Source organism: Otolemur garnettii, unplaced genomic scaffold (genome assembly GCF_000181295.1).
Source record: "Otolemur garnettii isolate 467f Iridium unplaced genomic scaffold, OtoGar3 scaffold00005, whole genome shotgun sequence".
In the NCBI taxonomy this organism is placed as follows: Eukaryota; Metazoa; Chordata; class Mammalia; order Primates; family Galagidae; genus Otolemur; species Otolemur garnettii.
In genome coordinates, this window is record NW_003852400.1 from 22,905,844 (window position 1) to 22,932,052 (window position 26,209).

At 40.1% G+C, this 26,209-nt stretch overlaps 1 protein-coding gene across 1 annotated transcript in view; it reads left to right on the forward strand.

Annotated features, from left to right (window-relative positions):
• ASB4 (ankyrin repeat and SOCS box containing 4) overlaps positions 1-26,209 on the forward strand; it is a 57,016-nt gene that overhangs the window by 29,988 nt on the left and 819 nt on the right. Inside the window, exons 3-4 of the mRNA XM_003782685.2 lie at positions 11,120-11,610; positions 24,937-25,050. Coding sequence (XP_003782733.1) covers positions 11,120-11,610; positions 24,937-25,050 — 605 coding nt within the window. The remainder of the gene's footprint in view (positions 1-11,119; positions 11,611-24,936; positions 25,051-26,209) is intronic.

The following is a 26,209-nucleotide window of genomic DNA, read 5'->3' on the forward strand; positions in this document are numbered from 1 at the left end:
TAAGAGTAGCTACTGAATCAGATTTTATTGCAATCCACAGAAACTCAACTCAGTTTAGCCATGATAAAAGTCACTGGTGTTTAACAATATCAAGTTCTCTTCCCCTCGCAGGCTCATGGAAGACTGTGCTCTCTCATCCCCCACAGGTCAGCAGGCACATGACTCTCAGAGCTAATAACACATGAACAGAAGAAATTAGAGTCACTTTTAGGCTTACTTCTAAACAGTAAAAAGGCCTGTTTATTTCTGCCTATGACAGTGTGAGAAGGGTGCAAACTTGTGGAGAATTGATGGAGCCATAAGGTGAAGGGGGCTCAGGTTCCTGAGAGAGCAGCTAGAGGACATTGGTTCTGGATTGTGACCTCGAGCTGTGGCGTACTATGTGACAGTGAGAAGTGTCTGCCACTGAGATTTTTTTCTCTAAGTGTTGTTACAGAAATATAATTTAGTTTATCCTGATTTAATCTTAGCCTAAGGAAAAATTTGACTATGCTGGCACTCCAGAGAGTTGCGTGAACTCTCTGAGGCCAAGGTAGTGATGAAGCTGGACAAGTAGAGCCAGTAACTCAAACTGAGTCCCACATGCTCGGAAGGTAAAAGCCTTCCACAGGGAATCTACTTTAGGAAGACTAAAGAGATTTTTGGTAGTAATAACAATACAACCTGTCCAAGAAGACCTAGGGATTATGAGTGTAGATGTGTTGGATGGGTCACACACTAAGGCTTTGCAGAGTGATGTCACGACAGAGATTTTAAAAAGGCCTGAGCCAGATCCCGTGTCTTCAGTGAGGATGAGAATCCCTGGGGACATGTGAGATGATAGATAAGAAGAGAGAAAAAGTGTCCTCGTTGGGTGACATATGCCTTAAAGAAGGAGGTACACAGGGTGAGGAAGGAATGACTCTTGCTCCTCTAGAACAAGGTAGTTCACTACAGAGCGTGGAGAAGTGAGTGTTAGAGAAATGGGAGCTTAAGGGAAATGACATTTCATTTAAACTTTCATTTGAGACAAGACTATGGAAGATACAAGAAAACATATTTGCTGTGGATGTAGACTGAAAGGGCAAAATTGAAGTTAGAACAAAGCAGTCAGCTGAAAATATGATTTGGTGACAGTTAATGACAAACTTGACACTACAAAATTGCATCCTTGACAAAGAAGCAGACTTGAGAAACAATTCCAGACGTGTAGAGAATGAGAAGCACTGAATAGGAAAAAGAGATCTAACCTTTAAATAATAGATGTTGCTAAGTAATGCTTACTGTTAATAATGGTAAGACAATATCTGTAAAGCTTTCAGTGAGTGCTTAAAAATAGCAGACATTATTAATATTTTCATGAAAGAACATTGAACAAACACGCTGTCTTTTTCCTGCACAAAAGCCTGTGCCAGCATTGAATGTAGTTTTGAACTGAGGCAGGTCTAGTTCAAGTTGATAAGATCAAGTGTAAACTCCGGAGACAATCTCAGACAGAATGAACAGGTAATGAGGATTCTAAACTTCTACCTGAAGTTAGTAAAATAAACCAAACTCCTCAATTCCTTAATAGTGACCCATGTTAATATTTTCTCCACATTCCCTCAAGTTCTTACAAATGTTGCAGGCCCCCATACCAATGAGACAAAAGACTTTTCACCCTACTTAATGCCTTTTCTAAGAAAAGCATAATTTTTAAAGGTGACATTAAAAAAATGCTGGAGTAATTTACTATGTTTTCATTCATATGTTTGAAGAGTGGGGTTTAATAAATTGTAAGAAAGGGTTTTTTATCAATAATTATACCTTGATAATTGGTGGGTGATGAAAATTTTGAGCCAAAAAAAAAGGTTTTCTAGTTTTTAGTATATCAAGAAAGTATCCTTTTTGAGTATGACCAATATTTCAAAACAGAGCAGAAGAAAAAAAATAAAAAGTATGCATTTGTTTGGAGATAAAATGGGTAGGTTTGGTTTTTGACAAAGTTAATTTAAAAAATCTAAGTGTTGGTTAATTCACACTGCATGCCAGTATCAATGCATCACACATACCCTATGTAGATATGGATATTAATATCCATAATAATTAAAAATACAAATATCTAAATCTAGATAGATCTTTAGTAAAATATCAAAGTTCAGTGCTGGAGTATTATGTCCAATGATATGGTGCATCCCTGAGTTAAGGAATAATTTCAATTCTGACAGTGTCCCCTAATGGGCAGAAATGCCTCTTACAAAGTGGTGAGCTCTGCACTGCAGGTCATTTAAGGAAGTTATGGACAAAGGGAGAAGAAACAAAATACAACATTAGCAACTGTTCAGCTGATCCCTCCACCTCTTCTAGCCTCTTGAAAGAGGGGACAAAGTGAAAAGGGTCAACACTCTAAAATTCAGGTTTATTGGAGACTATACAGACATGCTAAACTGATAGTGGAGTCAAAAGTACACCACTTCATTCTTTCACATCTGATACACACAGAAGACTCGGATCTACTTGATCTAATGGAGGTGGGATAAAATTGCCCCCATCAAAAGTAAATAATCTGAAAGAAAATCTGCTTGAGGAAGCAGAATGACTGAATATGAGGTATTCTTCTTTCCAGTCCCAACTTCTTTTTTTTTTTAAGAGACAGAGTCTCACTTTATCACCCTCAGTAGAGCGCTGTGGCATCACAGCTCACAGCAACCTCCAACTTCTGGGCTTAGGCGATTCTGTTGGCTCAGCCTCCTAAGTAGCTGGGACTACAGGTGCCCGCAACAACACCCAGATATTTTTTTTGTTGCAGTTTGGCTGGGGCCAGGTTCGAACCTGCCACCCTCAGTATATGGGGCCGGAGCCCTACACACTGAGACACAGGCACCGTTCCAGTCCCAACTTCTTATGCTATGCTTTTACTTTAAAAGTTTATTATTTAGATTTTCATTTGCTTTTAATTTATCTGAAATTTAAAACATGCTCCCACTCTCCAACCCCTATCCATACACACTTGAGATCTGACTTGTGCTTTTATAATATTGTTAGACTTTGGTTCCAAAAACATTGTCAAATAGTTCATTATTTCTCCACCACCATCTGTCATTATGGCTCCTTCCTCTCAGCTTCTAGGCTCTGCATTCTATGGCCCTGGTGTAGTTGTCCCTCCCTGCATCAATACCACACTATTTTAATTACAGTTGTTCTGATATCCGGTAGAGTGAGTACCGCTTCCACTATATTTTCTTTCCTTCTCATTCTTTTTATTTCTCTTTTCCAAAATTTATTTGTTATCTTTGTTCTTTACTCTGTAGATCTGTAATTCTGAAAAATGCCATTTCATACCATCTAATTGGCAAGAAAACAAAAAACAAAAAACAAAAAAACCCTTCATGTTCGAATTGCACTGAATGTATAGACTAATTCAGGAAGAATTTTCATCCTTACAATAATGAGTCTTTCTATCCATGAACATAGTAAAACTTTCTATTTATTTAGGTCCTTTGTCTTCAGTAAAGCTTTTGATCATTTTATTCATGATGATCTTTTATATATCCTAAAAAATAAATAAGGAAAATACAACCCAATGAAAAACAGGCGGAGGCTATGAATATACAATTCTTACTATGGCCTATAACATATGCGAATATACTTTACTGGTAACTCAGAGAATACAAATTCAATCAAAATACCATTTCGTACCATGTAATTGGCAAACATTAAAAAGTTTGAGAGTACTAAGTATTGAAATGATTGTGGACTTTTATACTCTACTGATGGACATTTAAATTGATAAAACTGCTAATGAGTAATTTAATGAGTATAACTTAATGTAGTTGAAAATGTTCATACAATACCTTTCAGTAATTCTATTTCTCTCTATCAAGGAACTTCTGAACAATTTGAAGGTTTTCTGCTATTGTGAAAAAGTTGACAACTTTACTGTCATTAGTAAAGGCTTAGCTAAATTGTGGTTTAATTACTTAGTGTAATTCTGGTCAATAGTTGAAAATTTTTAAAAAATTAGCTCCCCACTCAAAAACAGAATATGAGTGGTAAAAACATGTTGCAAAATCAGTTATAGTTCATATAGTTAAAAAAAAAACAAAAAGATATATGTTTTTTATGGACACACCTGTAAATAGTAAAATAAGAAAAATTTACCAAGTAATGGCAAGCATCAACTTCAGAATAGTGGTTATTTCTGTGAAGAAGGAAAAGGAAGGAATCAGGAGAAAAAGGTTAGGTTTTTCTGTAAAATTTTATCTTAGAAAAAAAGAAAACTGAAGCAGCGGGCATGGGCACTCACACCTGTAATCCCAGCAACTCAGGAGCCTCAGGTGAGGGGATCCCTAGAGGCCAGGAGTTCAAGGATGCAATAAGCTAAGATCATGTCACTGCCCTTGTACCTCAGTGACAGAGCAAGACCCTTTCTCAAGAAAAGACAGAAAGAAAAACAAAAACAGAGAAAGGAAGGAAGGAGGAAAGAAGGAAAGAAGGTGGGCGGGGGCGGGGGGAGAGAGAAAGAAAGAAGAAAGAAAACTAAAGCAAATATGGCAAAAAATAATGTTTGTCAAATATAGATATTGTGCATAGTTGTCTATTATACTTCTTTCTCAATTTTTCTCTATGTTTGAATATTTCATAATTCATAAAAAATCTTAGATCTAGTGCTGATGTAATAACAAATATTTAGATGTGGTAAGGCACAGTTTTAACTCTGTTTTACATATCAATACGAAGAGATAAATATGGATATTTCCAGAAGTGCAACTACAGTGTAAATCAAGGTGAGGTTGGACTTTGATTTATTCAGAACTTTACCAAGATTCTTTCTTGTTTTGGAATGCCATTCATTATGGCAATGATGCTTCTGGTATTTGAATTATAATACAAAACATCTGCACTAGTGCTAACATGTAGCTATTCTGGTTCTATATATGAGTTGAAGCAAATCACTCTTTCATTATGTCATCTAGGAAAGTCTTTCCGAAACATCAACATAATGAATTTGACACTGCATGGTTGTAATATTTATGTTATTTAATAACAATCACAATTGTGTGTACAATTGTATCTGTACACATTGTCAAGGGAGTTATGTTAATTTTTAAAAGATTAGGTATGAAGGTAGATGATATCTATTGTCTTCACTGCATCACGGGGAAAGACCTGTTTGACAGGGTTAGGAAGCAGTGATCTGTGTCTTAGCATTGACCCCGCTACCCCCCACTCCACCCCCACCCCCCAGATAGGCTTGTCAAGAAATCAAGACCATCAGGACAGGAAGGGATGAGAGGAACTGGCTTAGGGATATGAAGCCCACTCTGTGATCCCACTTTTCTGTAGCTCTGGAATGTGCCAGAACTTGTGGGGGTGGGGGGAGGGGAGTGAGGAGTGAGTGGATGCTTGGGGGAGGATGTCTCTGAGGGCCATCCCATAGCCTGTAGGGAGTAGCAATGCCCAGCAGATGGAGCCACAGTGCAGACTGATCATGGGTGTTCAGCCAACCTAACAAATGGGCCTTGGGGGCAGTTTAATTTTTCCTTAGGAAAAAAAAAAATAAGAAAATATGAGATCTCATAACTAGGATTCATGAAATTAAAGCTATCTGGTAGGATAGAAAGGAGACCATCATACAATATGGCAGAACAGGAAACACTCAATATTAACAGCACTGCTTTGAAGTCCCTCAGGAAATTTTCCTACAGCCCCCATTCTTTCTGTTCAAATTCTTATCTCATCTCTCCTTTTCCTCCCATTCTCAGTGAACACAAACCTCTGTCTCCTTTGTCCACCGATGAATTTGAAAATTCCTGTCTTTATTGTGCAGAGCATACTTAAGTCTTTATCCGTCTAATCTGCTACCATTCCAGATTACTTCTGGACACCCTGCTGCATAAATTAAAAGAGTCATGAAAGACCTTCTCTCATTAAAAATTACTTTACCCTGGAAATAATTTATACTACTCACCTAGAATGAAAATTACTGCAAATATTTTAGAGGATATATTTTGCAGAAATGTAAAGAAAATCCTTTATAGAAACAGACCATATAGATACATTCTATAATATTTAGAATGTTACTTCTTCCTAAATTGATGTGTGGGGCAGTGCCTGTGGCTCAGGGACTAGGGTGCTGACCCCATATACCAAGGGAAGTGGGTTTGAACCCAGGCTGGCAAAAAAATAGCTGGGTATTGTGGCGGGCTCCTATAGTCCCAGCTACTCAGGAGGCTGAGGCAAGAAAATCAGTTAAGCCCAGGAGTTGGAGGTTGCTGTGAGCTGTGACACCACAGCATTCTACCAAGGGTGACAAAGTGAGACAGAGTAGAAAAATAAAACAAAAACAAAACTAAATTGATGTGTGCTTAAAAATAAAGTCCAGATGGATAAAATGTTAAACATTTTTAAAAATTAAAAAAGCTGGATTATAATTAATCTGGGATAGTTATATAACCTCTGGGAGGAGTAGGGCATTCTAATACAAAGAAATAAAAAAAAAAGCAGAGAAAGTTTGACTCTCTAATGTTAACATCACTGTATTTAGGAATACCAAGTAAACTGGTTAAAAAGCTCATGGCGATCATGATAGCATAAGTTTACACCTTAATGAAGAGCTCATAAAAATGCAAACAAGGCAGAAAGTTTCAATATACAAAGTAGAGATTAGCCCAATTTGGACAATGAACTAAAGAAGAAATGCCACAAGTTAACAGTTACTGATAAAGTGTCTAATCCAATAATCAAAAGAATTAAGATTTAAAAAAAAATAGCATTTTTTACTAACAACCTAGTAAGAATTTTAAAAATGTATAATAGACTGGCGAGTGAAATAGCGAGTCTTGTGCATCAATGAGAGAGATAGAAATATAACTTTTGGCAATTATCCATAAAGACCATTATCCTAGTCCAAATGGTTTAGCTTAATAATTCTATTTTGGGGACACTTATTCCAAGGAATTAATCCTAAAATTTACTTACAAAATTATTAGTTGTAGCAGCAATTATACAATCAAAATGTTGGGAAAATATTCATACATACAATAGTAGGATCAACTTACTCTATGGAGTAGTTATTTTGAAATATTTAAAATGATTATGTAATAACATGGAAATCTTTATGAAAAATGTTTTAAAATTAATGTTGGTCAATAAAAATATTAAAACATGTCCAACTTAATTGGTAATTAGGGAGACCATTCAAACACAATGAAATATCACTACATGCCCAGGAGATTGGCTAAAATTAAATAGACTAAAGAATGTTGCCCATGATGTGGCACAATGAGAACTATCACACGTGGCTTAGCAGAGCGTAAACTGGCATGCCCCTTTGTCTGACCCTACCTAATGAACTTGAAAATGTGCATACCTAGTGACCCAGCAGTTCCTTTTGCCGGTGGAGAACTCACTGAAACCCCTGAGCATCAGGGTATAAGAATGCACAAAAGTGCTCATGAGAGGGGTGTCTGGAACAGCCCAAAACTGTAATATCTACCTCCAGCAGAATGGACAGACTGTAGACTGCTCATGCTGAGAAAGAGATGTGCTAAGCAAATGAGAGCTGAACATCCCAACATAACCTGTTTCCACCAACATAACAGAAAAGAAGCAAGTCATAAAGGAATATGTCTTTAGGATTTTATTTATTCAAGGTTCAAAAATCAATAAAGCTAAAATATCTCAGAGTTATGTACAAAAGTGGTAGACCTATACAGAAATGCAAAAATCTGATTAATTCAACTGTCCAGTAATAGTTACCTCTAGTAGGAGATAGGAGTTGTGACGGGGAAGAGAGCAGGAAAGTGGAGGGTTTCTCGGGATCTAGGAAACTTTGATTTCTTGATCTAGGATATGATTACACAGCTGCTGGCTTTACAATAATTTTTAAAACTGTACATATTTATTTTCACATACTGTGTGACCTATGGTATGCATTGAATTGTATCCCCTTCTACACCCACACACATATTGAAGTCGTATTTCCAATACCTTAGCAAATGAATTTGTTTGGAAATAGCGTTGTTGCAGGTGTAATTTCTTAATCTGAAGTCACACTGGAGTAGGGCAGGTCCCTATTGCAGTACAGTTGGTGTCCTTAGAAGAAGACAGCCTTGTGAAGACACAGCAACACAGAGAGAATGCCATGTGAAGAAGGCAGAGGCAGATGCTATAGTGGCACCAGCAGAGTCACAGACCAGGGTACACCAACGATGGCCCGCCACCACCAGAAGCTGAGTGAGGCGTGAGACGGTTCTCCTTCACAGTCCTCAGAAAGGGCTACAGGGAGCTGTGATTATGCCACTATACCCCCACCTGGGGGGAGACAGGGAGACCTAAAACAAAGGCCTCAGAAGGAAGCAATCCCGGACACCTTAATTTCAGACTTCTAGTCTCTAGAACTACGGAAGAATAAATTTCTGTTATTTTAAGCTACCCACTGTGTGGCACTTCGTTACTGCAGCTCTCAGAAACAAGGATGCTGTATTGTCACATTAAAAAATGCTTTTAAAAGGTCCCAAGAATTTGTTTCCAGTCTCTAATTTCTTGAATAAATCATAACATCTAAAATCAAAAAAAAATGTTCAAAGCATCTACATAGTATTAAATTTGCCAGAAAAATTATACTGAAAGACACAATTCAAGTACAAAAATAAGGAGCTCCTATTCAGAACAAGAAACAATGCAGCCTGTCTAGTTGCACCAAGGGGCCAAGGATCAATTGTAAATGTCCATATACATTAAAAAATAAAGGATGTGGTTTGTTTTAAGTTGGCCTGTAAAAATTTCCTCCTGACCCTTTGATCTTTTCCTTACTGGAAATTCTCTAGGGTCTGCAGTGACCCTGCACATGGCTTCTGGGAAAACACTCTCATTCATTCTATTTCACTCCAGAGCAGAGAAGAGCTGAACTGAAAGAAGACCTGACCCAGAACTTCTCCAGGGCAGAAAACTGATGAACACAGATGGTTCCATGAAAGATGATCTTTGGTTACAATTCCACTTTCTGCAGTTAGGAATCCACACAGAGTTCACAGAGCAGTGTGCTCTTGGAAATCTCACTGGGGGGAGGGAGGGTGAAAGAGGGGAGATGATTTCACGTAGGATACTGAGCATGCTTGTAGTATCATGGCCTTTTCCAAATATGTTCCATAGCATAAGGGCATGCCACAATAAGAGCACAAAGGATTAATCCACTGAGAACAGATTTTTTTTAAAATGAACAAAAACCAGTAATGTTTTTCTTCTACTTCCTAATTTTCCTACACTACCAGAGTAGAGTACAGAAAAAATTTCCTCCAGAAAAATAGTAATGAAGTAGAATAGAAGAGTGATAAGAAATCATCAAGCCAAGTTGTCTGTTTCCAAACCTTGGTTCTACCGTTTACTTGCTTGGTGTACTTTTGGCCGGTGATTTTTCTATGTACAAATTTTTTCATCTGTAAAATTAGGCTAAAAACTGTACTTAGTGCAAAAGGTTGCTGGGAATACCCAATGAGGCAATGTAGGGAAAGCATTTAACTCAGAATGGTGCATATGATTAAATGCTTAATAAATATTAGTTACTGGCAAAATAATAACAACAACAACAACAATGATAATAAAAGCCTCTTCAGATTTGTACTTGAAGTACTTATAAAAATTGATTATAGAGTTGGCCCCCGTGGGGTCATTTGGTTCACCCCATTAAATTAGGCAGAGAAGGAAAATTTCAGCTTTTCAATTTGAACATTCCAGTACTTAACATTCCCTGTCAGAAAAATAAAATTCATTTCGGTTTCCTGGTCTGTTAAATAAGTGGGTTGAATTAAGTAATTTCTAAGGAGCTTTCCAAGCACAAAATTTCTACTTCTAAACCCTTTTGTCAACCATAAATCAAACCTGTTACAATCTCTAAATATTTTTTTTTCTTCCAGTGCGTATTTCTATTTTACTAGCTTCTGCTCTTTTTAATGAAAACTGTGACCTTAGTTGGGTGGCTAAACTTTGTGGATGTGTTATTGTTGTGTGTTCCAAGGAAGCCTCATAGACTTAGGCAACGCTTATACTGTCATTTCAGCCAATGGGCTAGCAATTTCCATACTACTAGAGTTTATTTGTGCCAAACTTGTAGGCTTCCCCCACTATGAAAGAGAAGAAAAACATTTTGTAAAATACTCAAAACAATTGATTTAAAAAGCCCACTTATATGAGCCCCAAAAGTTGTGGGACAACCTTTATTTTTAATTATATTTTCTATTTTATTGATAAAAACTAGTTAGTTATAGAAATCACTTGGTAGGCCAGGTGCAGTGACTCACACCTGTAATTGTAGTGCTGTGGAAGGCTGAGAGTTAGATTTCTTGAGCTCGGGAATAAGAGAACAGGCTGAGCAAGAGTAAGACCCTGTCTCTACTACAAATAGAAAAACTAGCCAGGCATTGTGGTGGGCACCTATAGTCCCAGTACTCTAGAGGCTGAGGCAAGAGAATTGTTTGAGCTCAGGAGTTTGAGATTGCTGTGAGCTTTGATGCCAGGCATTCTACTCAGGGGCAACAGAGTGAGACTATCCAAGAAAAAAAAAAAAAGAAAGAAAGTGAAGGGAAGAGAAGGGAAAGAAAGGAAAGGGAAGGGAAGGGAAAGGAAGGGAGACATAAATAAATAAATAAATAAATAAATAAGTTGGTATTTCCAAATCCAACCGGGGGCTAAGCGCTGAAATTCAGCTATGCTCCCCCCTTCTTGGCAGAAACCTTTGTTCTTCTCCCCTGGGTAGGAAGCTATTGAGCTCTTATTTTATTTTGCTTTTGTTTTGCTGTTAAATTTTGGATTAATATGAGGGTACATACAATTAGGTCACATTGTTTGCATTTGTGAGGTAAAGTCCAAGTTGTAGCTGTGCCCTCTACTCAGGGAGTGTGCCATGTACCCTTCATTGCGCCCGTTAGTTGGGAGCTAACCAACACCCCCATCCCCCTTTCTTGAATTTAATTGTGTCTATGGCTGTGCAGGAGATGGTATTGCTGTCTCAAAGGACTGACTTTCCTCAGACCCAGAAATGGAACGTGAGGGTACAGGGGAGAGGTTGAAAGGGAATCAGTAAGAGAAGTCTTGTTTAATGAACTTTGGGAATAATGAAAACTACATTTTAATACTTATCCTCCTCCATTTCTTTCCATAGGGGCCAACGTGAATATGAAGACCAACAACCAAGATGAGGAGACGCCCTTGCACACAGCTGCCCACTTTGGCCTCTCAGAGCTGGTGGCCTTCTACGTGGAGCACGGGGCCATCGTGGACAGCGTAAATGCCCACCTGGAGACCCCGCTGGCCATCGCGACCTACTGGGCCCTGCGCTTCAAAGAGCAGGAGTACAGCCAGGAGCACCACCTCATCTGCCGCATGCTGCTCGACTCCAACGCGGAGGTCAACGCCCGGGACCACGACTTTAAATCTCCCCTCCACAAGGCGGCCTGGAATTGCGACCACGTGCTCATGCACATGATGCTGGAAGCCGGGGCCGAAGCCAACCTCATGGATATCAACGGCTGTGCTGCCATCCAGTATGTGCTGAAGGTCACATCCGTGCGCCCAGCTGCCCAGCCCGAGATCTGCTACCAGCTGCTCTTGAACCACGGGGCCGCTCGCATATACCCTCTGCAGTTCCACAAGGTGAGGACTGTTTACTTGGCAGGCTAAGGAACGGAGACTGCAGGTCACTCAAGCTTGTTCAAGGCCTGAGTCCCGGGCTGCTGCCTCTGCTCCTCTTTTGAATTTCCCTTTACACCCTAGCTATTTCATCCTAGTCCAGGTTTGTTTCAAATCTGGTCTAAGAGCTAAGTATGAGAACAAGAGTGGCAGATAATTTTTCATGTCACTGTGAACACCAATGAACCTGTAGTGGGAAATTGGGTTAGGTCTGCCAGAAGGGGAAAGCTGCCAGACAGGCACACACTTCCCATCTTTTAGCCAGTTGTCTGATATAAAGGCAACTCAGCCTGCATGGGAATTAGTTCGCGTGTATATGTGAAAGAGCCACCTGCTTTGCCAGTTCAGTGAAAGCTAATATTTATTAAGTACTACTAATTACATTTATTATATATGGTGAATAAAGCACATGGCTTTAAGGACTTTGTCATTTTTTTTTTTGGCAGTCTTACTCTGTGGCCCTGGGCAGGGAGTGTGGCCATGTCACAACTCAGAAATCTCAAACTCTTGGGCTGAAGCAATTCTCTTGCCTCAGTCTCCTGAGTAGCTGAGGTACTACATCCAGCTATTTTTTCTATTTTTTAGTAGAGATAGGGTCTCACTCTTGCTCAGGCTGGTTTTGAACTCCTGAGCTCAAGCAATCCACCTGCCTTGGCCTTCCCGAATGCTAGCATTATAGGCGTCAGCCCCTACACCTGGTCCACTTTGTATTTCTTAATTCATTTAATTCTAACAGCAATGCTAGGAGGTGCGTATTTTTCAGTATTCCTCTTCTACAGAGAGGCACAGAGTGCGAGCTGGTGCATTATTGTGATGCAAGAGGCATACGTTGTTGGCCAAGATTTTCAGCTATGCTTTTCCTGTTTCTCTGTTGATGTTTACTTGGTCTGGAGTACTTCTCATAGACAGTTGACAGTTTTGACGCACAATTTGCAAAATTTTGTAATGTTTTGTCACTTCTGCTTGTTATTGTCTGCTTGTTATTCTCTTCATCAGTGACGCTTTCTCTCCCCTCAGAAAAAAGTTAAATCCATTTGTACATTGCTGTTTTCTTCATGGCATTATCCCCACAAACTTGGACTAACTTGTCTCTGATTTCACTTCCACTCTTGCCAACTTTAACAAGAAATCTAAGAATGTTTGATTATTGCTCTAAGTCAAGCTCTGACATTCTTGCGACAACACACAAAAACATGCAATAATAATAAAGAATGCCACTGAGCAAGGCACCATCACATGTCTACATGAACACAATTGTGAGACACTGATATAACAAGTTTATGAAACTTTACTGAGTTGTTTGTATGGTGCTGCCAAGGTAAGCACACGGTGGCAAGTTTGTGAAATTAATTTTCAGACCTTGTATGTGGGTGGTTCACAGATTACTCATGTAGCCTTGTAGACTGTGGGAATGTCCTTGATGTTTCATTATGAATGAGAGAGGAAGTCATTGAAAGATTTTGAGCTGGAAATATAAAAATCTTATTTATATTCAATAGTATCCTTTTGATTGCCTTTTAGAGAACAACTTGGGGGAGGTGGGAAGGAGGCAGGCAAAGGTACAATATTCCAGGCAAAAGAAGAGGGTGCATTAGACTCACAGTAGAAATGGTGAAGGTGGTAAGGAGTGTTCAGATTCTGGTATATTCTGAAAAAGGAGCCAATGAGTATTTCTGATGGATTATTGCAGGCTGTGAAGAGAAGAGAGAAGTCAAGAAAATTTTTAAAAGTTTTTTTTGCCCAAGGAAGGAAAAAAGAGCTTTATTCTCCTTGAGATGCCTCCTGGCCATCCATGGGGATGTGAAGTAGGTGGGTTGATATATGAATCTAGATTTCACGGAAGGGTCTGCTCAGGGGAGATACAAATCTGGGATTTCATCATGAATATGGTATCTACTATAGGTCAGATGAGGTCAGATGAGATCAACCAAAATAAGTAGTGTAGAAAGAGAAGAGAAGAGGTCAGAGAATGGGGCCATGGGGCCCTTCAGCCAGAAGTTGGGAAGATAAAAGGAACCAGTGAAAGAAACTTCAGAGAAATCTTGTGATAGAAGAATAAAAATAGTATTTTCCTGGAACCCAAGAGAGAATGTGTTTGAGAAAGGAGGATGTAGAACCAACTGGGTCAAATGTAGGGGATAATTCAAATAAGATGAGAGCTAAGAAGTTGCCTTTGGGCAAGACAGTATGGGTGGATTTTATTTGGGACCTTGACATGAGTTGTATTGATGGAATAGTGGTGAGAAAAGGTTGATTAAAATGAGTTCCAAGGAAATGGAAGTGAAGACATTGAAGGATTTTGAGGCATTTTCTGGTAACGGAGGAGTAGCTGGAAGAGAAAGATGGCTGACATTATTGTATGTTGGTTGGCCAAGGAGAATGTTTCAGGAAAGGGAGAAAAATGGACGTGGTGGTTACTGGAATGACATCTTGATTTGGAGACAGAGGCTGGGATCCAGTGCATAAACAGAAGCTTTGACCTTAGTATTCCAGGCAGTTTATTCACTGTAACAGGAAGGGGGGAAGTGTCTGTGTGCACAGACATGGGGATGCTGGTAGTGTGTTGATAGGAATTTATGGAAGGTCCTTTATTATTGCTTCTATTTCTTATTGAAGAATGAGAATTAGAGCGGAAGTTTCAAAGCTTAAAGATGAAGACTTTCTCAGATGTTTATCTTAGGGAGTGAATGAATGGTTTTGAGAAATGTAATAGGCTTATGGGGTAGCTCAAGTCCATTGAAGGCTAATGGTTACATGTTTGATTCAGACTGAGGTCTGTTTGACTACAGAGCCTACACTCTTAAATTTAGTAGTTAACATTATATTTTATGATAACATATTACCCATGAAATGTGATTAAACTTAAAAGATAAGACAAGAAGAGACCTGAAGAGGTTATTTTATTTAATTCTCAAGTCTTCAGGCAAGACTAGTACTCTTAATCTATTTATATATTTCCATGAAGGCAAATTTCTTTAGCGCTCTCTTCCTTGGGTATCCCTTTAATTTTGAAATACCCTCTCCCCTTGGTCTTCCATTTTTTGACTTTTGTAAATTATCTAACCTAATCCTCTAGTTCTTATTAATAACCCAGAAGAGCTCATATGCATCTTCATAATAAATAAATAAATAAGTAAATAATATTTACATCTTGTATTAATATATACCTAAGGCTTCTCTGCCTTCCAAATTTCATATTTCTCCCAAATTTTTAGCAATTCATTATTTTTGCCACTGAATATTAGCCAAGTACATCTGAAAAAGCCAAGAATCATGAATGTTTAACCCTTATATTTTTCCTATGATTTTTAAGGAAAAATTGTTTAATAAATAATATTCTGTGAAATCTACTATGGAGGGTTCCTGTTTGATTTCATCTATGTATTCCTACTTTCTTTGCATTTTTGAATTTTAAAATACTTTTTTACATTAAGTTTGGACTCAGAGAATATTTTCCTACTGAAACTATTGTACATAGTGCAGTCTTAGAAATAAGGTCAAACAGCCAAAGCCTGTGAAAAAGTCAGCAACTCATATTAAAAGTACAGTGATCCATAGTTGTTTGCTGTGTGTGTCCATTGCTTAGGTTGAGTACATTTTCTGACTCCTACCATGGCACTTTGGACTTGGCTGAAACAATAAATGTTAACCTCTAAAGTGAGTGTACATCCCAGTATTTTAAATCACATATGAAATTGATTCTATTTGTTATTTTTGTCTCTGCTTTGTCATCAGTAGCTCATTCACTCTAGATTTAGCCATGTTATTCATGTCAGGAGTAAAGAAACATAAAATGTGGGACCATACAGACTTGGATCCCAACACTTACCTGAGAGTATGACTAAAACAATTTGCTGCAATGTCCCCCACTCCTCAGTTTCTTCCTCTATGGAATAAGTACACTGTGTCTTCCTGCTTTGGCAATAACATGCAGATTCAGGCCTTCACCAGAAAGAAGTTAATCCTATCCCCACAGCATATCACAAATCTGCCGAAAGCCCAGAGAATGGTGCCAAGCACTTCTTTCCTGTTTCTCTTGGACCACTTTTAGCCGAGTCTCCTTCAGTTCCTCACTTCAATCTCATCCTACATCTATAAACATCTCTCTCTTGGACCACTTTCAGCCGAGTCTCCTTCAGTTCCTTACTTCAACCTCATCCTACATCTATAAACATTTCTCTCTTGGTCTACTTGTATCTTCTTCTTCTTCTTCTTCTTCTTTTTTACCCACACCTCCCTACAGTCTGGTCATTCTTTGTAGCAGAACCTCTAGAAGAAAAACAATGTATCTCTATAATACGGTGGACTTCACAAAGCATAATTTGTGCATATTTATGCTTAAAGCTACTTTCCTTCCAGAGAAAGTTTGGAGAAAGACACAGGGCATGAACATGCCAGAGAAACATGCTCTACCACTTTGGGAATAATAATGGCCTTCTTGTAAGGATGTTTTGAGGATTAAACAAGATAATATTTGAGAAGTATTTAGCATAGTAACTACTAAACAAAAAATAAGTAGGAATATTGTTACTACTTATCTCTTGAGCAGTAGAATCAGCACAGCTGCACCTGATTTACCCAGAGGGGCCTTCCCACCTAGGAGAGACAATGCGGGGGGGGGGGGTACTGCCTAGAGACTAAATGTTAAGTTGTATTATGAAACTCACTGCTTGTTGACTGGATGAAATAGGTCTCCATGAACATAACTAAAATACCCTTTCCTCATTCCCTTCTAAGAGAGACATTCAAGAGAACAGGCCCTCAAACAGAGTTTCTATTCTCCAATAACAAGTCTTGCAAATGTGAGAGAGGTTCCCAGGTCTTTTTTGCAAAGGCAATTCTCCAAGGGGTTTAGAGGAGAGGGTAAGACCATAGATCTGAGTCCTGGCCTGGCCATTTGCTTGCTATATGATTTTTCAACAAGTCCCTTAATCACTCACACCCCCAATTCCTCATCTGAAAAGTAAAAGTAATAATATGAACTGTTCAGGATTGTCTGAGCAGTGACCAACTGAGGTGTGTCAGCCATGGAGCCCAGTAGTGATGGTCAACGAGTGTTCCCTTTATTCCTCTTCCCCCAAATGTGCTCTTGGTCCAGCATAGGGGTCTTCCTACTGGCACTACTTGGTGGTTCCACTAGCCTGTCAAAGAGGTATACAATTATGTGTTGTGTTCCAGGAACCCTTTATCTATAGTTAGCATTTCCTTATTCAGTTTTGTTTGCTCCTTTGAGTTCCTCTGGTTCCTCTGTATGCTAAGGAGATTTAAGATAGAGTTGGCTACTGGTAGATGGCTGGTATTATAAACATTTTTGTTGCTACTCGACAGACTGTGTAAGAGAACTGGCCCCCTTCCCAAGGAAAACTGAAGAAAAACTATTCAATTTACTATGCAGATGCTTCAAAGTGATTTAGAACAACTACTCCACAGCCCGACTTTCCAAAGAGAAAGTCATGTTTACGACAAGCAAACGCCTGACTCATTTATCCAGAAGATAAAGTGATTCGTTCTCTCCTGGATGGGGAATTCAGTTTCCTTATTTACAAGGAACAAGGTCAGAGCTGAAGATGCTTTCTTCCAAATACAAAGCAAATTTGTGGAGGGTGTATTTCACGGAGAGCCAATGTATAAATTACATAAACTGAGGGGAGAAAAGAATTATAGGGTCTGCAGTTGCTTTCTAGGGTACAAAAGGACATTTGATTTTTTTTTTCTTCTAGCATAATTCAGAAGGAAGTGACACCCCAGGGAGCCAAGATTGGGTTTTCCTGTAGGGCAAGAAAGACATTTTTCTAGGGAAGGAAAGGTAACATGAGGATGTAGGGAAGGTGAGGATGATTTCTTCCACTGAAAATGCTGTACATGAAGCCCAGAGTGCAACCAGGTCCCTTTGATCATTAAGTACCTTTTTGCATGCAAATATATCAATATTTAAGCTTTAGAGTTTTTATGGTGAGATGGCTTGCAGTTGGTATTTGGATTGGAAAAATGTCAAGGAGACTTATCTTAAATCTATTTTTTAATAGGTTGTGTATTAATCACACCATGGGGGTGGATGATGAAGGGAGATGTCACCACTGTACAAAGAGCTGTTTTGTCCAGTTGTTCTTACATAAAGGCAGAAGAGGGATGCCAGAATCTCAGGAAAGTGTAGCTTACTGGGCAACTTCTGTTTTCCAGACCAGGAAAGAGAAAGAGGAGCCAATGACTTCTCCCTTTGGGGTCTACACTAGTCCCTTCTGTTTTTGTTTTTACAGTTTTTGGCCGGGTCTGGGTTTGAACACGCCACCTCTGGCATATGAGGCCATCGCCCTACTCCTTTGAGCCACAGGCGCCACCCATACACTAGTCCCTTGTCATTTGGTGGTTTATATTCCTAGCAGTCATTAGATAAAGATGATTTAGAGTTTGCTATGCTTAGGGTCTTTTTTGTTGGTGCTGTTGTTGCCTGGTAAAATAATTACTGAGGGCTGAAGGTGTGTCCAGCTGTCTTAGTTCTAGAAGAATCCTGAAGTGCCAGTAGAGAGCAGGCAAGCTGTCAGGTTAACAGGAGTCTTTCATGCTCTGAGAACCAAATCTCCTGTCAGCAGAAAACTCAGCAGTCAGAGTGTCAGCAAAAACTAATGACAGCAGCGGGAGCCTTGGACTTTGTGTGTCTAAAGACTGCAGAAAGTTAAGATTTGGAACTAGGTAATTCTTTTGCCCTAATGAAAGGCGAGAAGTCATCTCCTTGTGATATATGGAAATATTCCAGGTGCAAATTGAAGCGCCAGATATGTGATGGTAGGCTCCAAAACTATGAATGCATTATGTTCCTGTATCCATAACTTAGTTTGAACTGTCTCTGAATAGGAGCTGAGAATAGGATTGCCAGGTAAAATAGTGGGTGCTCAGTTTAATCTGTATTTCAGAGAAATAGTAAGTACTTCTGTATAAATGTGTGTCGTGACATATTTGGGACCTACTTACACTAAAAATGACTTGTTCCTCTATCTGAAATTCAAATGGGACCAGGTAGCCTGTGTTATTATTACTTGCTAAATCTAGCACTTCTGGATGAGATGTAGGTAATGTGCTGCAAAAGGAAAAGAACTTTTAGCCACCTCTCTTCTGCCTCCGTTTCTCTGTGTTCTGGGTGTGGGTGAGGAGGGGAAGGTAAGGAAAACCTCAGGACAAATCACCTGTGTTACAAGGTGGCTTGGGAGTGTGAGTGTGGCCTGGAAATGAATGCACAGTCTAGTGGTCATTTTTCTGAGTGGATTCCCAAACTGTGTGTAGACCTCTTTGTAAGCTTTCTGACCTCTCCATGCTTTTTTGTTTCTATAATTATAGAATAAGTATATTCTGATGCAGTCCTCAGCTGAGGCCACGACTCTTGATTTGAAACTATGCTCTAGGAAATTCTTAATTTTTCTTTTTTGTAATCCTCACTGCAGATGGCCCTGCTTCATCTCGTTATATCGTGTCCTGATTCCCACTGGGTCTGAGCCATCGGACCTGGATTTTAATGGGTTATTTAAAGGAGAACTGTCATTTTCTTCGTCTCATATTTTGTAAGGAATATTACGCTAAAATAAATCCCCCCTCACCAACTTCTGTCCCCTTCCCACTTCACATAACAGATCGATTAGTTGGGAAGAGGAACTGAGTTTGCTTGTTTAACCTTGGGCCTAGAGGGTACTTAATCTCTTTTTTTCATCTGTGTTACAAGCTTCCAGGAACCAGCTCTGTCTGCCAGGGAGAAGCTGACTGTTTGGCGTGTAATTTTATTTGAGGGTAGGATGTTAAGAAGCTCCGTGTGTCCCCAGAGCTAAACCTACTATATGCAATTTGTAAAGATGACTTTCTAATCTCTAATTGTCATCTTCATTTGATTTTTAAATGGATTTAAAACTCAGGAGGGCAAGTTATTTATTTGGCATCTAAAACCTGCATGTTATGACACCAAGAGTCTTAAGATGAGAGGAGGTCGGCCCTCATTACAACTGTCCATCCAGCCTCATTTACCCCCCACAATTTGTCCTTAGCTATGTCAGTCCACCCAACTCCTGGTACTCTGACCTTACTAAAATCTGGAGCTATTTAATCTGTTTTCCTCTCTCTGATCTTCAGGGCCCCATGATAATCCCACTTTGAATTCTCACTTCATTTGATGTGCTACACTCTCACATTTCTGGTTTTCTCTTGACTTTGGAGTCATGCAGACCTGAGTTTGAATCTTGCCTCTCCCATTTACCAGCTAAATAATCCAGAATTTAAATTTTATCAGCCTGGGGATAATTATAGGACCAACTTCATAGGGTTGTTTGAAGATCAAACAAGCTAAGTTTTGTGAAGATTGTTCACATAGTAAGTCCTGACAAATTGGTAGCAATTTCCCCCTCTTCTTCTTCTCTCCTGCCTACTAGGATGTCTGAAGCTGTGAGCCTTGATTTTCTGCCTTTTCCATTTATACCATTCAGAAGACTACTGAGCCTCGTAGCTTTACCAGCACATGGTCGGTAGTGCACAGGCCTCTCCACCTAGGCCTTGTCATTGGAGCTTCTGTCATTACGGTTTTGACTATAACTAAGGCATCACTGATACAGTATCCTCCTGTTCGTGATCTGTCCATCTCCAAATTATCATGCCCTTCCAAGTCCCTCATTTCTATCACTGGAACCCCTATTTGCTATTGATCTCTGGCTTCAAAGTTGCTTTCTTTTCTTCCCATAGCTGATCAGTATCACTCCTGACTACTCCTTCTCACAGCTTCAGCCGCCCTTTGTTCCCAGGCCCGGTGCTGATGTTAGCTGAGAAGCGGCTGGCACATTCCCCCCCACCCCCCCCAGCCTCCTCACTGCCGTGCGCCCTTCATGCACTTGGTTTCTCCTTTGTGCTTTTGCTCATGGGGCTCAAGGGACACTTGATGTTCTTTAAGTTAGTCTTTTATTATTTATTGACTTATATTGCTAACTCTCGAAATATCTATATGTCTTTTCAAACTAGGTTATACACTCCTTGAAAACAACCAAACAAAAAAACAGGACATAAACTTCTCAGAATTACTGTTGTTCTAAACACAAGGCTCAGTAAAGGCTTCCTGATGGAATGAGCAGGCTGAATATAGCCCCCTCTGTTGAGAATAAGGAATGGCTTCTTGCTGGGCGTCACGTCCATGCCAGGCTCTTCAGGTGGTGTTGTAGGCGCACTGTGGGCTGACTGCCTCTTCCCTGCTCTTCCCTGTAGCTCTTTCCTGATGTGGCCCTCAGTCCAGGCTTACCTCTTTACCCCCCACACAGACAACACATACATGTGTGCACTCACACATACTTAGCTGGCTATTAAAGTCATAATCTTTCTGTCTCTGTTTTCACCCCAGACCCTAAGACGTCAGGTTCTCCATGGCCAAATGCAATGCTTTACCAGTCACCTATGAAGAGCTAGTACAGGAAGGAGGGAAAATCAGTTCTGTGACCTTTTGCGCAGTAACAATAGGCTGAGGTTGAGATGGGCTGGGTCATCAGGAAGAAAGTTTCTTTGGAGGAAGTAGTTAAAGTGCAGAGGCACGCGTCCCTTCTGCTGGGGGCTGCTTCACTTCACACCCAGTGAGGTGGCTGTTAAGAGGCATCTGTAGAGGACTTGATTTCATGTTCTCTGCCTCATCAAGGGAAAAGAGGGACTGACATGGAGCCTGTGATCAGGAGATTCAAAGCAGCAGGTTGTGGCTGGAGCTGCTTGTCTGGAGGCAAAGGAAAGAAGGGCGATTAAACAGCATCAGGGGTGCCTGTTCCTGACCATAGGACAGAGGTGCAAGTTCCCGTGGATCATTTGTAGGTCACATTGGAGAGCCACCTGCACCAGGTTTAAATGAAAATAGGACACACCCAAAGTACTTTCCAAGATAGGACGATCTTGACAAAAAGAAGGTGGAAGTGTTCTGGTGGATAGAGAAGCTTTCGGGGAGAGGTGAGGGTTCTAATAGACTGATCTAAAGAGGAACATTGCCCATAGGAAGAAAACCGGACATTCCAGTTTCTTCTTCATTTCACACCCAGTGAGGAGGGCTCTCTGCAGCAGCCATACAATCTCCCTAGGAGATTTTGCCAGTGTAGAGGTCATCAAGGTGAGGTCTTGTTGGTATTAACCAAGGCCTGTGTTTCCTTTTCCTCTCTCTCCACCTCATCCAAACCCCAAACAGTCCAGAGGTCAGTGTGGGCAGGAAGGGGAGAGAGAGAAGACAAGGTGGGGAAACAGAGAAACCCACGGAGTTGTTTCTCATGCAATCTCCTCTCCCATTCTTTATCACCAGCAAGGGTCCCGTGATGTAATGACACCCTGGCACTGCCTACTTGGAATTAGCATCAGACACTATAGGCTACAGGCTCGGTGTCACGACTGCCCCACTTTAGCTGCCAGCTACAAATGGGGTTGCCCAGGTTGCCCACATTTTTGCCAGATTGACAATAAATTTGGTGGTCCCCACAGATGCCTTCCTGATAATTTGTTACAATGACTTTAACTCAGGAAAGCATTGCACTTCCTAGTCATGGTTTACTAGTTTGTTATGAAGGCTACATCTCAGGAACAGCCAGATGGAAAAGAAACACAGCACAAGATCTTGGAGGGGGTGGCACCGAGCTTTCATGCACCCTCCAGGGAAACCACCTTCCCAGGAGTCTGGCGTGTTCACTAACTCAAAAGTCCCTCAAATCCCATCATTTAGGGGCTTTTATGTCACTGCACTGGCATGACGGAGTAAACTGTTCACTGCTGTGATTAAACTCAGTCTCTGGTTCCTCTCCCCTACCCAGAGGTGGAGGTGATGCTGCTCAAAGTTCAAATCCTCTAATCAGGGCTTGGGCTCTCTGGTTGAAAGGGGATTATTAAGAATAACCAAAGATGCTCTTATGACTCAGGATATTCCACAGGTTTTAGGAACTCTGTACTAGAAACTAGGGACATAGATACCAAATATATATTTCCTATCATCCCCTCCACCCCCTCCCCCCACCCCCCGCCAACAATACCTGCTTTCCCATAGGCTTCCAGCCTAAAACAGGCCTACAGGAAAGGAGACTCTTTTACTTTAAATAAAACTTAGAGTTTCAATTATCCAGTTAAAATGGACATTTTTATTATTGAAGTGACAATGTTCTTGTGTCCAGAATAACTTTTTCTAATTTTCATTTTTTATTTTATTTTATTTTTTTAAATTAATATAAAGGTACAAATTTTTAGGTTGCAGTGTTCTCACTTCCAGGGTAAAGTTCAAGTTGTAGATGAGCCCTTCATCCAAGGGGTGTGCTGAAAACCCTCAAATTGTGCACATTAGGTGCGATCTAGACAAATGTCCTTCCTCCTCCCTCCAATCACTCTTCCCCTGCCCCTCCCTTCTTCCTCCTCACCCCTCCCCCTTGCTAGACTATTTTTGTGTTTTATTGTTCGTATGAGCATGTAATTGTTTTATATATTGGTTTCATATTGGTATTGAGTACATTAAATTATTTTTCCATTCTTGAGATATTTTACTAAGAAGAATGTGTTTCAACCCCATCCAAGTAAACATAAAGATGGAAAATCTCTATCCTTTCTTATGGTTGAATAGTATTCCATGGTATACATGTTTCTTAGTCCATACATGGGTTGTATCTATGACTTGCCAATTGTGAATTGAGCTGACGTAAACATTCTGGTGCAAATGTCTTTGTGGTAAGATGCTTTTTGTTCTTCTGGGTAGATACCTAGTAATGGAATTGTGGGATCAAATGGAGGTTAGCTTTTAGTTCTTTGAGGATTCTCCATACTTCTTTTCAAAAAGATTGTATTAGTTTGCAGTCCCATCAGCAGTGTAGAAGTGTTCCCTTCTGTCCACATTCCTACCATCTGCAGTTTCGGGACTGTGTGATGTGGGATAATCTTACTGGAGTTAGGTGATATCTCAAGGTGGTTTTAATTTGCATTTCTCTTATGATTAAAGGTGGTGAGCATTTTTTCATGTGTTTCTTGGCCATTCATCTACCATCTTTAGAGAAGTTTCTGTTCAAGTCTCTTGCCCACATAGATATGAGATTGTTTGCTTTTTCTTGTTGTTTAATTTGAGTTCTCATGGATTCTGCTTATCAGGCCTTTGTCAGATTCATAATATGCAAAAATCTTCTCCCATTCTGAAGGCTTTGGTTGTAGTACCCTTAGCAGTGGAGAGAGAAGCTTTGTAGTTTGATCAAATCTCATTTATTTTTGATGTTGCTGCAATTGCCGGGGGTGGGGGAGGCTTCATCACAAAATCATTTTCTAGTCCAGTATTTTTTATGGGTTTTTTTTTCACAGTTTTTTTTTTGGCCGGGGCCAGGTTTGAACCCACCACCTCCAGTATATGGGGCTGGTGCCCTACTGCTTTGAGCCAGAGGCACTGCCCCAATATTTTTTTACTTTTATTAGTAAAAAAGACCTAGAAACAGTGCGCAGCCTACCTGCCGTATTACGGCAGCAGTGGTAAAGAAGAGATCTAGGGAGCAGGTTTGCATGGACAGGAGAAAGGGAAGGAAAATGTTGTTTTCCTGGAGGTCCCTCACTTTCGGTATAACTGTTACATTTTCTGATGCAGTACCTGCAGAAAGGTGTGTGAGTACACGCATGCAGACATGAGTGAATGTGTACAGGCGTGGGTGCATATATGCAGGCATGAGTGCATGAATACAGGTGTGCATGCATGTGTGTAGGCGTGGGTGGGTGTGTGCAGGTGTGGGTGTGTGTGTGCAAGTGTGGGTGCATGTGTGTGCAGGCGTGTGCACGTTGTCTTTTATTTGTTGATGAAAGTTAAAATACCCACGTGTGTGACTCCGTCCACTTTAGCCCTTGGACTGGAAGGATATCTGTGGTCAAACTTCGTAGGTTACCTTGTAGTTAGTAGAACTAAGTTTGTCTACTAACTTTCAGTGCTCTGATAATAAAATTTTCTGTAGAGGTAGACAAGTTTCCCAGGCAGTTGGAAGTGTATTCTGTGTCCAGCCTCTCTTTAAATTACTTCAGTTATGATCAGGGCAAGAATTTCTTCAGGTTTCCACCTCCTTTGTTCTTGCTTCTTTTTCTCTTGCTCTTGGAAGGTGAAAAAAGTTCGCCTGATTTTATTAATCTGCCCACCTACCATGGTGGCAGCATGTTTGAATACTCAAAGGCATGAATCGTCTAAAAAGCATTCTAGGGTTCCAGGGAGTGTAATAGGATTGTGAATTCTTGATGTTTCTGTGACCAGAATGAATAAACCGTATGTGTGCACTGAACAAATGAAACTCTCTGCTTCCTCTGCAGGTGATTCAGGCTTGCCATTCTTGTCCGAAAGCAATCGAAGTGGTAGTCAATGCCTATGAACACATCAGGTGGAACGTGAAGTGGAGAAGAGCCGTCCCTGACGATGACTTGGAGGTAAGTAATGGAAATCACTTCCTGGGGTTTTCATTATCGAGTATTCCCAGACTGCAACAGAACTGAAGACAATTCTAATTAAAACATTTGGTTTCTCTTGTGCGGGTGTGTATTAGTTCATCTACTGGCTTCATATTAGTGATGAATACATTGTAAACTTGCTTTGAATTTTCTTGTGTCATTCAAGAGGAGGAGGGAGGGAGAAGAGGAGGGGGGATTGGTGTGCACCCACCTAATGGGCACCAGGTAAGGGTAGATGGCACACCTCCTAGGTGAGTGGCACAGCTACAATAGGGACCTTACCTTACCTAACAAATGCAAACAGTATAACCGAATCATTTGTGCCCTCACATTAATCTGAAAAAAAAAAAAAAGTTTGGTTTTGAGAATGCCTTTAAAACCCACTTAAATACAATGAGACAAAGAATTATAAAATGCGGGTGCAAGAGCAAATAGTTCCATCAAATAGATGACACTAGGAAGTATCTTAGGAAATTTCTACGTTTGAGGGCAAGTTGGATAAATATATAAAGATGGCACTTTTACTTTCTTCCCATCAATTCACTGAATTAAATGGTAATATCTGGGATTGCTCGTACAACATATTTTACTAGAAGATTAAAGTGTTCTGTGTGGATAATTTTATTCACTTTTAAATACCTTGAAGGGATTACTAGGCGGGGAACAATATTAAAAATCCTATCTTGGGTCATACATAAAGCTACTGGCAGAGATAAGTCCTCACTGTGGACTTTGGGACTTTGGTGCTTTTATAAACCAGGCTTTCCTGCTGAGCACCCTGTTCTTGGTTTCAGAAGTCACAGGCTGTCTCCACCACACGGAGAGGTATCAGGCAGAATGCGAAGGTCACTGGGCACCATGCCTTAGGTGAAACCTTATTCTGCTACTTATTAGCCATGTTACCTTTAAAAGTTGCTTCACTTGACTGAGCTTCATTAATCCATTAAATATCTGAATAAAAGGGTCACACCGGGCACAGAAAGGGCATACCATACTATGTATTCCAATGTAAAGTTGCTATTTTAGTTTAGACTGGTCCAGGGAATTCACACAAGTATATTGTACGTCATTTCTTGGGTTCTGGGGGTAGAGTATTTAGTTTAGACTGGTCCAGGCAATTCACACAAGTATATTGTAC